Raw genomic sequence first — 13981 nt, forward strand, 5'->3', positions numbered from 1 at the left:
ATGGAAGAGTTGGGAAGACGTGGGTATAGAGACTACAGGTGCAGCTACCAGCCTGAGACATGAGAGGGAAAGCTTTTCCTCTGAACCAAAAGAGAAGTGGGGAGTTGAGGAAAGTCATTGCTGTGTTCTTACTCCCTTTTAGAAGCAGGTGGCCAGTGGTGGCCTAGGGCTTGAGAAATCTGGTGAAAATTAAGATGTGCCATTTATAGGGCATGGGAAGGAAACTAAGGAGGGACAAGAGAAAGACTTTTATCACCTTAAGTGACTCTGAGAACACAGGCAAGGTTGTGTTACATAGATATGGATTGGTATCAGTTCACAAGGTTCTGGCGTTGAAAGTAGACACAGAAGGAACCTGGGATGATCCCAGGTTAGGTATCGGAAAGGTAGATGGTTAACTTGAAAGATAAGGGTTAAAGAGTGACATTGTGGAGAATAATGGAGTAGGAACCTGTGAGGCTTGGTCAAAGCAAGCATTGAGTTTGAAAGAGAGGTTGTGGTAAACTAGTTCAGAACTCTAGAATCCAATCAGGGTTTATAACAACTAGGGGAATGCTGGATGAAGGAAGAAGCTATGTTTCTCAGGTCAGAGGGCGTGTGCAAACCAGCCATCATCCTTTACTCCTCAACCCTGCTGCGGGTGTGGGGAAAGCAGCTCACATTACTGAAGTGTCTGGCTGGTACCAGGGCAGACAGTGGAGACATTGGCCTACAAAAATTTGAGTGTATATGCTTTGGTGGACTTAGTTGTGCCCTGCACGACTGGCACAGATGCTTACCTAGGTTCTGGCCCTCTCAGCTACAGTGGCTTTCTTAAGCTGTGTCTATTAGAAGATATAAAGGGCTAGTCCCTTTTGGAGTTTTTTTGGAGCCAGACACTTAAGGAAATCTTTGGGGATGCCTGGATGGCTCTGTGGGTGGGCATCTGCCTTTGATTTGGGGCGTGGTCCAGGGTCCCAGAATCGAGTCCCACATCAGGCTCCCTGCATGGAGCCTGCTTGTCTAGAACTCTGCCTGTGTCTTTGCCTCTCCCCCTGTCTGTGTCTCATGAATAAAAAAATAAAATATAAATAAAAAAGAAAAGAAAAAGAAATCTTTGGCAGGTACCTAGCTGATCACAGAGGTAACAGAAGTTGCAGAAACTTCAGTAACCACACACAACAAGGAATATACACTTTGCAAAATATAGTTCGGAAAAGTTGCAAACTGGAAACTCCAACCCTCAACAAAGAAAAATCAGCAATCCATGAGGAGTGGGAAAATCAGATTTCTTTTTTTTTTCCCAAAAGATTTTGTTTATTTATTTATGAGAGACACAGAAAGAGAGACAGAGAGAGACATGGGCAAAGGGAGAAGAAGCAGGTTCCCTGCGGGGACCCTGACATGGGACTTGATCCTAGGATCACAACCTGAGCCAAAGGCAGACACTAAACCACTGAGCCACCCAGGTGCTCTGGAAAATCAGATTTCTAGAGTTATCACATTTATTTTCAAAGGAATAAGTTTTAAACATCTCACTGACTAAAGAAATTAGTCATAATTTAAGGAATATTTGATGGATAAATCTATTAAAAACTAAAATTATACATTAAGATATAAATTACACATTATAAATAGTACACTTTAAAACTATACAATTCAGAATTGATGGCATTTCCTTATAACCACGTTCAACTCCTTAATTACTTTGTCTTTCCTATAAATAGTACCTCTCAGTTCTCAGCCTTACAAGTTATTAAAGCAAAGTGCATTTTTATGTACTAAACTAACAAAAAAGTCAGTCTGGGTGAGATGATAGCAGAAGTGTTTGACTCATGCACTGCCGTCATATTTTGTCATATATTTGTTTTCATATAAAATTGATGTCTCCAAATATTTATCAAGCACATTAAAAGTATAATAATAGTCAATATACAGTACTGGTTATAACATCAAATATTGCAAGTTTGGCCACATCTGAGGAGCTAGAGAATTGTCTTACCTTTTAACTCTATAATCTCATACTTAGGAGTGAGGGAGACTTGGGAGAAATAACCCAAAAGAAGCAACAGCAGCACCTCAAAATTTGACCTTGGGAAATAGAGTCACTGCGGCTGTAATTAGTTAAATTAGGGTAAGGTCATAATGCAGTAAGGTGGATTTGTAATTCAGTATGACTAGCGTCCTCATAAAAAGATGGAGAATGCCATGTGGAGGAGGAGGGTCGGAGTGATGTAGCTATGAGCCAAGGAATGCCAGAGATTATTGTGACCTCCAGAAGCTTAGGATAAGGCAAGGAAAGATTCCCTTACAGGTTTCAGAGGGAGTGTGGCCCTGGCAACACCATAATTTTGAATGTCTAGTCTCCAGAACTATGAGATGATAAATTGCTATTGTCTTAAGCCATTGAGTCTGTGGTGCTTTGTTATGTCAGCCCAAGGAAACAAATACAATGGTCGACTGACTTTTGACAAGGGTACCAAGACCAGGCATGCAGAAAGAACCATCTTCTCAACAAGTGATGTTGAGAAAAGTGGGTGTCTATATACAAAAGTATGAATGTGGATCCTTACCATATATAAAAATTAACTTAAAAATGCATTGAAGACTAAATTTACTTACTTCATTTATTTATTTTTAAAGATTTTATTTATTTATTGATGAGAGACACAAAGACAGCGGTAGAGATATAGGCAGAGGGAGAAGCAGCCTCCTTGTGGGGAGCCTGATGCAGGACTTGATCCCAGGATCCCGGGATCACCACCTGAGCCACCCAGGCACCCTGAAGACTAAATTTAAGATAAAACTGCAAAACTCTTAGAAGAAAGCATAGAGGAAAATTTTCATGGCTGTGGATATAGAATTGATTTCTTAAATGGGTCTAAAAGCACAGCTAACAAAACAAAAAATAGATAAATTGGACTTCATTGATATCAAAAACTTACAGGCATCAGCTAAGTTGCATACAATAGTTAAGCTATTAAGATATTTTTGACAACTAAATTTTCTTTAATTTTCTCAACTATTGAATTCCCCAAAATATAAAAATTGCCTAAATTGAATCATAAATAACAAGAAATAAAGTCATGTTGAAATTATTTTGACATAGTGTGCAATTTACATTTTAAAAATGTATCTGGAGGGGGGGAGGGAAAAAAATGTATCTGGAAAAATTTATAGTCATTGATATCTTAAATGTGCAGTAAGATTTCTAGAAACTGACTACAGCATGTAATATGGAAGGCATGTGTCTTGGGATGCACTTTGGTGTGTTTGGTTTTAATTTCATCTGCAGGAACATAGGAAAATCACTTCTGATTTGTACTAATGATAATGGTGACTATTGGGATCACTGAAGGAAAAAGAAGTAACATGTTCATGTATAGGTGAATGCTGTGATTCTCATTAATAGAGATTTCTCATCCTCGGGGAAAGGAAACTATTAAGAGGGTGAAAAAAACTCAAAATGGTAGAAAATATGTATTTGCAAATCGTGTATTTGATAAATAATTAATATTTAGGATATAAAGAATTACAACTCAACAGCAAAAACCCAAATAACCTAATTCATAAATGGACAGAGAACTAGACTAATATACAAATGGTCAATAAACACGTGGAAAGATGTGCAATATCATTAGCCATTGGGGAAACACATATCAAAACCACAGTGAGGTACTGCTTCACACCCAGCAGGATCGCTATAATTTAAAAAATGGAAAATGACAAGTGTTGGTGAAGATGTGGAAACCCTAGAACTCTTGTATGCTGGTGGCGGGGATGTAAAATGGTGTAACCGCTATGGAAAGAAGTCAGGCAGTTCTTCAAAAAGTAGACTTAGCACATGCCCAGAATTCTGATCCCAGGTATGCCCAAAGGGATTGGAAACAGGGACTCAAATGGCTGCTTGTACAGCAGTTCTTATAATAGCATTATTCACAGTAGCAAGGAGGTGGAAACAACCCAGATGTTTGGAAATATTGGTGATAGTAACATAGAACATTGTGAAATGTACTTAATGCCACTGAACTGTGCACTTAAACATGCTTAAAATGGCAAATTTCATGTTATGTATATTTCACCACAATTTTTATAAAGAGAGAGATTCAAGGGGTAGAGTGATAGATCACGGAACACAGGAAAGGAAGGAAGCTTGGGAAAGGTTGGTAGGAAGAAGAGGGAATGTCTGAGGGATTAAAGGCTGCAGTGAGGTTGAAGGGAAAGTATTTAGAGAGTAAGATTGAGAGAACTGGAATAGTAGCAAGATGTATCGACTAATGTATTGGGATGGTAGCATTTCAAGAGTAGGATGTTACCAGGTAATAAAGTTGAGGATGTGCCTTTGAGTGTAGACTGCATAAGAAGTGTGGGAAACGGCAGTCTAGGGAATTAAACATGGTCAAACCCACACAGAAGGGCAGTCAGAAATAGGGTAGAAAGTAAGCCTGAGTTTCATATCAAAGATTAGTGGATGTCAGTGGTTGAATTTGCAGGAGCCAAAAAGGGAAATGATTTCTTTCTACTATATTTCTTAGTTCTGTCCTTACATTGCATTGTCGATCCAGAGGTTGTTGAATTTCTTTTTTTCAGACACATTTTAATAAGCCTGGTAGGTTGCCAGTGGCTAAGCCTATTGTAAAGTTGAGAGGTGTAGAAATAGGTTCAGATAATATTTCGGCTCTTTTGTAGGTATAGAAGTTTTGATCTGTATCAAGTATTGATACAAGATCATTGTATGTATTGCATCAAGTATTGTCTGTATCAAGTACAATGATAGGGGAAAACATTGGCTTCTTGCTTTTCAAAGTGTATAAGCAAGTCTTTAAAGGACCTTTCATTAGATTTGCTTTGTTGTAGAAGTGTGCACATTGTACTGCTTCAAAAAGAATATCTTTCCAATAGAATTTTATCTAGAATTCCATACTATATTGCGTTATAATTGTTACAAAATGTGTTCAATTTATAAAATAAAAAAGTGATTCAGCAAGCCCCATCTAATTAAATCCTACTTTGAGATTCCATTGCGGCCTCTAATTTTTTCTCTTGTAACAGATTTTTTATTTAATATAGCCTCTGATTTATTTAATATAGCCTCAGCCTCTGACTGAGTCACAAAATGCTGTTTTTATCTTTCTTAGGAAAACGGGAAATCATTTTCACAACTTCATTAGTTGGCAAGATCTAAGAGCTGTTGAACTTGTAAAATCTTGGAATAATTCACTCATAATGAAGGTAATCTTATCTCCTATGATTTGGATGTTACTATTTTCCCTGTAAATATCCCTTTGCTGTAGGCTTAAGAGTGTAATGTCCTAATTGTTCGGTTTTACAACACTGAGAAGAGAATACATACCTGTACACTCTTCACATCAGTGAAACTTCGTAGTAGTCACCCCAAAGCATATGTGGTGGTAGACTGAAGTACTTAACTGCGCTTCAGGAAACCCCAAAGAGGTTTAGAATGGCCTAGATGTTCTCACGTGAGTGAGAATTCATGTGGCTGATCTTGAAAAAAATAGACAAAATGCAAACTATGTCCAGAAAAAAATACAGAAATGTCTAAATTTCATCCTCTTTTGTTACAAAAATGGAGAGTGGATATCGAAATAGATAAGTAGCTGACTGCCACTAGCTCTTAACCTGATGCCTACTACACACATAGTGGTAGCAAATGACAGTGGTGATGACCATGACAGTGACAAAGTGCGGGATTATTGAGTCAGAGGGTAAGATAATTTTCTAAATGTGGCCAAACCTGAAATAGGTGTTGTCATCAATATTGCATATTGCATTTTGCAATATGACATGTTCTAATGCCACACAGCTAAATGCCTTCTCAGTTAGATGCCTGTACCAGATGGTGCTTCAGGGAGCATCTGGAGCATATAGTTTACTCAATAACTATTGGGAGACATTAATTTTATATGAAAACAAACAGGAATATATTATGGAATATGACAGCGATGCATGAGTGAAACACTTTTGCCGTAATCTCGCCCACATTGGCTTTTCTTCTGTTCATTTAATACATGAAAATGCACCTTGCTTTAATAACTTGTAAGGCTGAGAACTGAGAGGTGCTGTTTACAGAAAAGACTAATTAAGGAGCTGAAAATGATTATAAGAAAATGTCATGAACTTTAAATGGCAGAATTTTAAATTATACTGTTTATAATGTGTAATTCGGTATCTTAATGGATAATTTTAGTTTTTAATGGGTCAATTTGTCAAGCATTTCTTAGGTTAGTCAGTGAGGTATTTAAAACATTTACTTCTGTAGTATGAACTCCAAACCTCAAATGTAAAACACTTAAAGCACAAACTCAGCATTTAAAGCACTTCTACTTGATATTGAACATGTGCATGATGTAAGCTTTGGCTTCTCTTAGGAGAAAAATGTACACAGACTCTTGGAGTTTAGCGTGCTTCCTTTCACTGTTGTTCTGAGTCTTGCCTAATGGTTGGTAAGACTTCTCTTTGCTTTTAGCATAAAATCTCAACTCCTTACCATGGATTGATTGGCCCTGTCTAAAGCTCTGACCACTTCCCAGACCCTTTGTCCCTGAAGCTACTGAGGATTGAGCTCCAGCTTTGCCAGCCTGCTTTTGTTCTTAAAGCACCCAAGCTGTCTCTTACCTTCAGGCCTTTGTACCCTCAAGGGGCTCTCTCTGCCATCATGACTAGATTCTTCTCATCCTTCCAGGCCCAGCTCATAGGCCATCTCCTCCATGTGGGCTCTTTCCTGCTATCCTATTTATAGAGTAGCATGTCCCCAGCCCCCTATCCAGTCTCTATTATATTGTTCTTTATTTCTTTCACAGCACTTAACCACATTTCAAAGATTTTGAGATGTACATTTTTTCAGTTGAAATTTTAGTTGAGATAAGTGTAGATTCATATTCAGTTGTAAGAAATAATACAGGGATCCCTTTGCAGTTTCTCTCAATGGTAACATTTTACAAAACTATACTGTAGTGTCACAAACAGGATATTGACGTTAATACAATGTGTAGCTCTTATTCAGATTTCATCAGTTTTACTTATACTTGTGTGTATGTGTGTTATAATTTCTGTACAGTTTTTTTCCTGTGTTCGTGTATCTACCATCAGTCAAGACACTGAACAGTACCATCCTTACAAGGGACTCTCATGTTGCTCTATTTATTTATTTGTTTGTTTGTTTGTTTATATTTATTTTTTCATGTTGCTCTTTTATAACCACATCCATCTCTCTCCTGTGCACCTCCCCACTGTCTTCTCATCTCTCGCTCCTTGCAATCACTAATCTGTCCTCCATTAAAAATGTTCTCTCACTTCAGAATATTATATACATAGAGTGATGTAATATAAAACCTTTTGGGATTTGCTTTTTTTCACTTAGTGTAATTCCCTGGAGAATCCAAGTTGTATGTGCTTCTTCTTATTGCTGAGTTGTGTTCAGTGTACAGATGCACCACCTGTTTAAGGACATCTGTGCAAATCCCAGTTTTTGGCTATTACAAATAGAGCTGTTTTGAACATTTGTTTACAGAATTTTATGTGAACGTACGTTTTCACTTCTCTAAGATAATACCCTAAGAGTACAATTAATTGCTAGGTCAAATGGTAATTGCATGTTTTGTTTTATAAGAAACTGTCAGACTTTTTTTCCAGAATAGCTTCATCATTTACATTCTTACCAGCAATGTATAACTTAAAAGACACCTTTTTCCCAATTTAAAAAGGGTGATTTTTTTAAGGAGGATTTTTTTTTTTTTAAGATTTTGTTTTTAAGTACCTCTACACCCAGTATGGGGCTTGAACTCACAACCTCAGGATCAGGAGTTGCGTGCTCTACCTAGTAAGCCAGCCAGGCACCCAAAGCAGGATGTATTTTTAACCATAATTTTTAAAAATCATTTTAACCATTGATTATATCTTAGCATTATATCATAATTTAACTAGCAGATTTTTTTTCTTTTTTTTGGTAGTACATTCAATATTGGTTTATTTTTACATTCAGTGTCTTAAATTATCTCACTTACTGATTTGATTACTTGTCTGTCTCTTCCCACTAGAATGTAAATTTCAAGAAGGCAGGGCTTCTGCCTATATTGTTCATTCTGCTTTCTCAAGGCCTAGCACAGTACATAGAAGGTACTCAATAAATATTTGTTAAATGTAAAAACAAAATGTTAATTGTTCGTATGTTGATTAAAAGTGCAAGTGTAAGAACTCTTAATACTTTTTGTGTGCCCCCTCCCCCATTATCTGCATTTTAGTAGAAGATCCCTGAGGATATTAAATCTGATTTTTTTAAAAGAGGGAAGTATAGTATTCTTAGGGAGGAAGAACCTCTTTCAGTTTGAAACGTTCCTTAATATATAACACATCAGGAGGATTAAGATTTAAGAAACTCTTATCTTTTAATAAACAGTGTGCAAAATATAAAGAAAAGGTTTGAGCACTGAGTAAGGTGAGAAGGAAGTTAAAAGGGTATAAAGTTAATATGATGAATAAGGTCTGAGGATCTAATTTATATCCTAATTACTATAATTAATAATACTGTTTTATATAATTGAAATTGACTAAGAGTAGAACTTAGGGGCAGCCTGGGTGGCTCAGTGGTTTAGTGTGGCCTTCGGCCCAGGGCGTGATCTGGAGACCTGGGATCGAGTCCCATGTCAGGCTTCCTGCATGGAGCCTGCTTCTCCCTCTGCCTGTGTCTCTGACTCTCTCTCTCTCCCTGTGTCTCTCATGAATAAATAAATAAAATGTTTAAAAAGAAAAGAAAAGAAAAGAAAAAAGTAGAACTTAAATGCTCTCACCAAAAAGAAAAGGAAAAAAAAATTGGGGCTCATTGTTCAAAAAAAAGAAGACTGAAATGTAAAGAGAATTGAATCTATATATTTTCTTGATTGTTGCATTTATTATTTATTATTTTAGTAAGTCAAAATGCTTAAATGTATATACATATATGTATATTTTAGAGAGAGCATGTGCGTGTGAGTGGGGAGGGAGAAGCAGAGGAAAAAGGAGAGAGAGAATCTTAAGAAGGCTCTATGTCAGCACAGAGCCTGATGCAGGGCTCGATCTCATGACCCTGAGATAATCACGTGAGCTGAAATCAAGAGTCAGATGCTTAACCAACGGAGCCACCCAGGCACCCCTTTAAATTTATTTTTTAGGGGAGGGGTGGGCAGTAACAGAGGAAAAAAATGCAAGAAGTAGGTAAATTCTCTGTAAGTGAATATTTTGTAAAACATCGGTCATAAGTAGAATTGTTCATCTTCATTCTTGTAGTAGATGGCAGGATAAAGTTTTTGTTTTTTGATTTTTTTTTTTTTTTACCATGTCTTAGAAGGCTTAAAACTCAAAGCTTGTTTTCTATGAAAACCTTTTTCTTTTTAATTAAAGATTTTGTTTACCAAGAATTAAATTTTAAACTGTATATATTTCATCTTTGATTTAGATAAATCTGTATAGATAGTATTGAATGAAATCATACATCCCAAATTTTAGGTACTTAATATATAGGAGGCTTTCCTTTATAATTTAAATTAATTTCATTAAAAATATATTTCTAACAGGAATATAATTTTCTCCCTTGACTCTCTCCCTTTTATATTAAAAGATTTTATCTTGAGCTTCTTGTATTTACTAAAGAAGGTCATAGTAGATGTGTTACGTATGTTAGAATACAAATTGTCCACTTAGGGTAATATTGCTTTACTTCATTTTCTTAAGTGCTGGGAACACTATAAGTAGTTGAATGATTTGTTTGTTATTGGGTTTGTTTTCATGTGTGTAGAATTAATATAGAAATATCAAGCATCATTAAATGCATTTTCCTAAAATACCTTTCTTTTTAATAGCTATTACAGAATTCCTGCCGAGTGCTGCACTTTTTCACTAGAAATAAACGATTTTTAGCAGTCAGTTTATTCAATTTCACAAACCAGCATGTTTCTTTGAGATTGGCCTGGATTTTACAGAACCTGGTTGAGGTAAGGAAAGATTGTGTGTGTGTTGTGTGTGTAAATTGTGTGTAAAGATTGTGTGTACGCACGCACACATGTGTGTAAATTACAGGGAAGAAAAAAATAAAGAAATACAGTAATTTGCTTATTTGGGGGAAAATTAAGTGTCTACTACATATTGGGATGGAATACAGGAATCTTTACTCTGTTTTTTAAAATATTTTATTAAAAAAATTAGAAAAATATTTTAAAGTCATAACACACACACACACACACACAGTTGTAACACATATAGAAAACTGAACAAAACAAAAATGTACCACTCATTGATACATTGTAGAGCAAACATCTGTGTAACACTACTAGAATCAAGAAATAGAACATTGTAAAAAAGAAAAAAAAGAAAGAAATAGAACATTGTGATACTATGTATCACATTTTCTTTCCACTTTGACACTTTTACTGTTATACTTAGGTGTGTTGTTTTCCTCCACACTGTATTTTAGTTTTAACTGAATTCCTTTGTATTTTGTATAAATATGTAAATTAATTTTCTTCTATTTTCATTGCTATTTAGTGTTCAGTATTTGATTTTATCACTATTCATTTATCCATTCTTTTCATGTACATTTGAGTTATTTCTAGTTTGGGGCTATTATGAATGATGCTGTCTTTTGGGGAATATATTAAAGGCATTTCTGCTTTATCTATGTATAGGAATGGAATTTTTAGGGCATGAATGTGTGTGTGTGTATATATCTTCACTTTTAGTGGATAATATAAAAATATTTCCCATAATTTTTGATAATTTACATACCCATTATTAGTCATTGAGAGAACTTCATATTTTATTTACCATGATAATTGGTATTATCAGGTTTTTTGTTTTTAATTTTAGCCATTTTGGTAGGTAGAAGTAATTTCTCATTGCGATTTTAGATTGGATAATAAAAAAAGAAGAGCCAACTATATGCTGTCTACAGGAGAAACACTTTAGATTCCAAAATACAAATCAGTTAAAAGTAAATAGATGGAAAAGATCTCTCATGCAAACAGCAACCATAGCTAAGTGGATATGCTAATATACAACAAAATAGACTTTAAAACAAAAAATGTTATTATAGCTAAAGAACGGCACTTTATAATGATAGACAATCCACCAGAAATATATAACAATTATAAACATATGTGCATGTAATAACAGTGCCCCAAAATACATGAAATAAAAGTTGACAGAATTGAAGGGGAAGGGCAGCTCGGATGGCTCAGCAGTTTAGTGCCGCCTTCAGCCCAGGGCATGATCCTTGAGACCTGGGATCGAGTCCTATGTCCGGCTTCCTGCATGGAGCCTGATTCTCCCTCTACTTGTGTCTCTGCCTCTCTCTCTCTCTCTCTCTGATTCTCTCATGAATAAATAAATAAAATCTTATATAAAAAGAATTTAAGGGGAAAATAGACAATTCAATGGTAATAGCTAAAGACTTCAACACCCCACCTTTAATAATGCATGGAACAACTAGACAGATCAACAAAGAAATAGAAAACTTAGACAATAGTATAAGCTAACTAGATCAAACAGGTGTTTATGGAAAACTCTAATAACAGAATATACATTCTTAAGTGTACATGGAATCTTCTCCGGGATACACACATGCTACACCATAATGCAGGCCTCAGTAAATTTAGAAGGACTGAAATCATACAGAGTATTTCTCTGATAACAAAGGAATGAAATTATAAATAACAGAAAGGTGAGGTGCCTAGCTGCCTCAGTCAGTAGAGGATGTGACCCTTGATCTGAGGGTTGTGAGTTCAAGCCCCACAGTGGGTGTAGAGATTACTAAAAATAAAATCCTAATTAAAAAAAAAAAAAAGAATTCACAGAACAAAATTTGGGAAGTTCAAAAATATATGGAAATCAAACTATATTCTTACATGACCAATGGGTAAAAAAAGAAATTCTATGAGAAATTAGAAGATACTTTGAGATGAATGAAAATGAAAACACAATATACCAAGTCATGTGTTGCAGCAACATCAGTGTTTAGATAAAAATTTATAGCCAGACTATAATTACCTATAGAGACTATATTAACAAACTGTCTAATATTCTAACTTAAGACACTGGCAAAAGGTAGCAAACTGAACCCATAGTAGTAGAAGGGAAGAAATGTAAAGATTAGCATGAAAATTAATGAAATAGAGAGTAGAAAAATAGTTGAAAAAATCAACAAAACAATGGTTTTCATGTCTTTCTGTGGCTTGGTGATGCATTTCTTTTTATCACTGATTAGTATTTCATTGTCTAGATGTATTTCAATTTGCTTATCTAATCACTCGTTGGAGGACATATTGTTGCTTCTAATTTTTGGAGCTTATGAATAAAGTTGCTGTAAACATTTGTGTGCAGGTTTTTGTATAAAGATAAATTTCAACTCATTTGAGTAAATACCTAGGTGTGCAGTTGCTAGATTAGACGATAAAATTATGGTTAGTTTTTTAAGAAAATGCCAAACTATCCTCCAAAGTGGCTATACCATTTTACATTCCTACCAACAATGAATGAGAGTTCCTGTCGCTCCACATCCTTGCTAACATTTGATATCAGGGGTTTGGATTTTAGCCATTCCAATAGGTGTGCAGTAGTATTTCATTGAATTAACTTGTAATTCCTTGGCATAACAATATGATGTAGAAATATGACTTTTCTTTCCTTTTTTTTTTTTTTTTAAGATTTTATTTATTTATTCATGAGAGACACACAGAGAAAGAGAGAGAGAGGCAGAGACACAGGCAGAGGAAGAAGCAGGCTCCATGCAGGAAGCCCGACATAGGACTCAATTCTGGGTCTCCAGGATCAGGCCCTGGGCTGAAGGCGGCGCTAAACCGCTGAGCCACCAGGGCTGCCCTTTCCTTTTCTCTTTAAACATTGACAAGGACTTCTAGGATATATTGACTAGAGGATTGGCCACACACATCCTTTTCTCATTCCTGATTTTGGGACAAAAGCTTTCAACATTTCACCATTTAGTATGAATTTGTAGTAGATTTTCTTTAGATACCCTTTCTCAAATTAAGGAAATCCTCTACCTTACTTAGTTTGCTAAGACTCTTTATTATGAGTAGATGTTGAATTTATCAAATACATTTATATTTGTTATCTGTATCTGTTGTCTAGGAGTGGCATCCTACTTGGGGTTTGTAGAGTGTCTTGAATTCATTACTTGATTTCATTGATTTTTAAAATTTCTCAGCCATTATCTTCAAAAGTAACTTCTCCATTCTTTTCCTTCTTGAAAATTTGATTATGTGCATGTTAGGCCTTCTCACTAACTCCCCTTTGTCTCTCACTCTTTCATATATTCCATTATTTTGTCTCTTTCTTACTTTATTTTGGATATTTTCTTCTAACCTTTCTCCCAAATCTATTCTCTCTTAAGTTGTTCCTAATGTGCTAATAAAACCCATCCATTAGGTTGCCTGGGTGGCTCAGTTGGTAAAGCATCTGCCTTCGGCTCAGGTCATGATCTCAGGGTCCTGGGATGGAGCCCCATGTTGGGCTCTCTGCTCAGTGGGGAGCCTGCTTCTTCCCTTTCCCTCTGCCCCTCCCCCCTGCTCGTGCTCTCTCTCACTCTGTCAAATAAATAAATAAATAAAATCTTTTTAAAAAATCCATTAAGTTCTTAATCTTTTAGTTCTAGAACTTTGCTTTACATAATTAGCATGGTATTTTAAAGTGTATAACTTTTAATTCTAATATCTGTAGCCCCATAGATTCTCTCTTTTTTTTCATGGTCTCCTGTTTCCTCGGATGCCTGATTATTTAATTTCTTTTAAATTTAAATTACTTTATGGATGTATGATTAACATACAAAAAGCTGAACGTATTTAATATATATAACTCCATGAGTTCGATGAGCCTGGTTACTTATTTGTATGCACGTGTATGTATATCAGCTAGACATTGTATTTGCAAAATTATATGTAGAAATTATGGGAGCCTTAACATAGCACTCTCTTGCTCTGGATAGGATTTATGTTTG

At 35.6% G+C, this 13981-nt stretch overlaps 1 protein-coding gene across 3 annotated transcripts in view; it reads left to right on the plus strand.

The window, feature by feature from the left end:
* GK5 (glycerol kinase 5) overlaps positions 1-13981 on the plus strand; it is a 70264-nt gene that overhangs the window by 17649 nt on the left and 38634 nt on the right. For all 3 annotated transcript variants that reach the window (XM_077864879.1, XM_077864881.1, XM_077864880.1), the window contains 2 exons: positions 5118-5211; positions 9834-9965. In XM_077864879.1, coding sequence (XP_077721005.1) covers positions 5118-5211; positions 9834-9965 — 226 coding nt within the window. The remainder of the gene's footprint in view (positions 1-5117; positions 5212-9833; positions 9966-13981) is intronic.

The sequence above is a fragment of the Canis aureus genome, chromosome 22, assembly GCF_053574225.1.
Source record: "Canis aureus isolate CA01 chromosome 22, VMU_Caureus_v.1.0, whole genome shotgun sequence".
NCBI classification, from domain to species: Eukaryota; Metazoa; Chordata; class Mammalia; order Carnivora; family Canidae; genus Canis; species Canis aureus.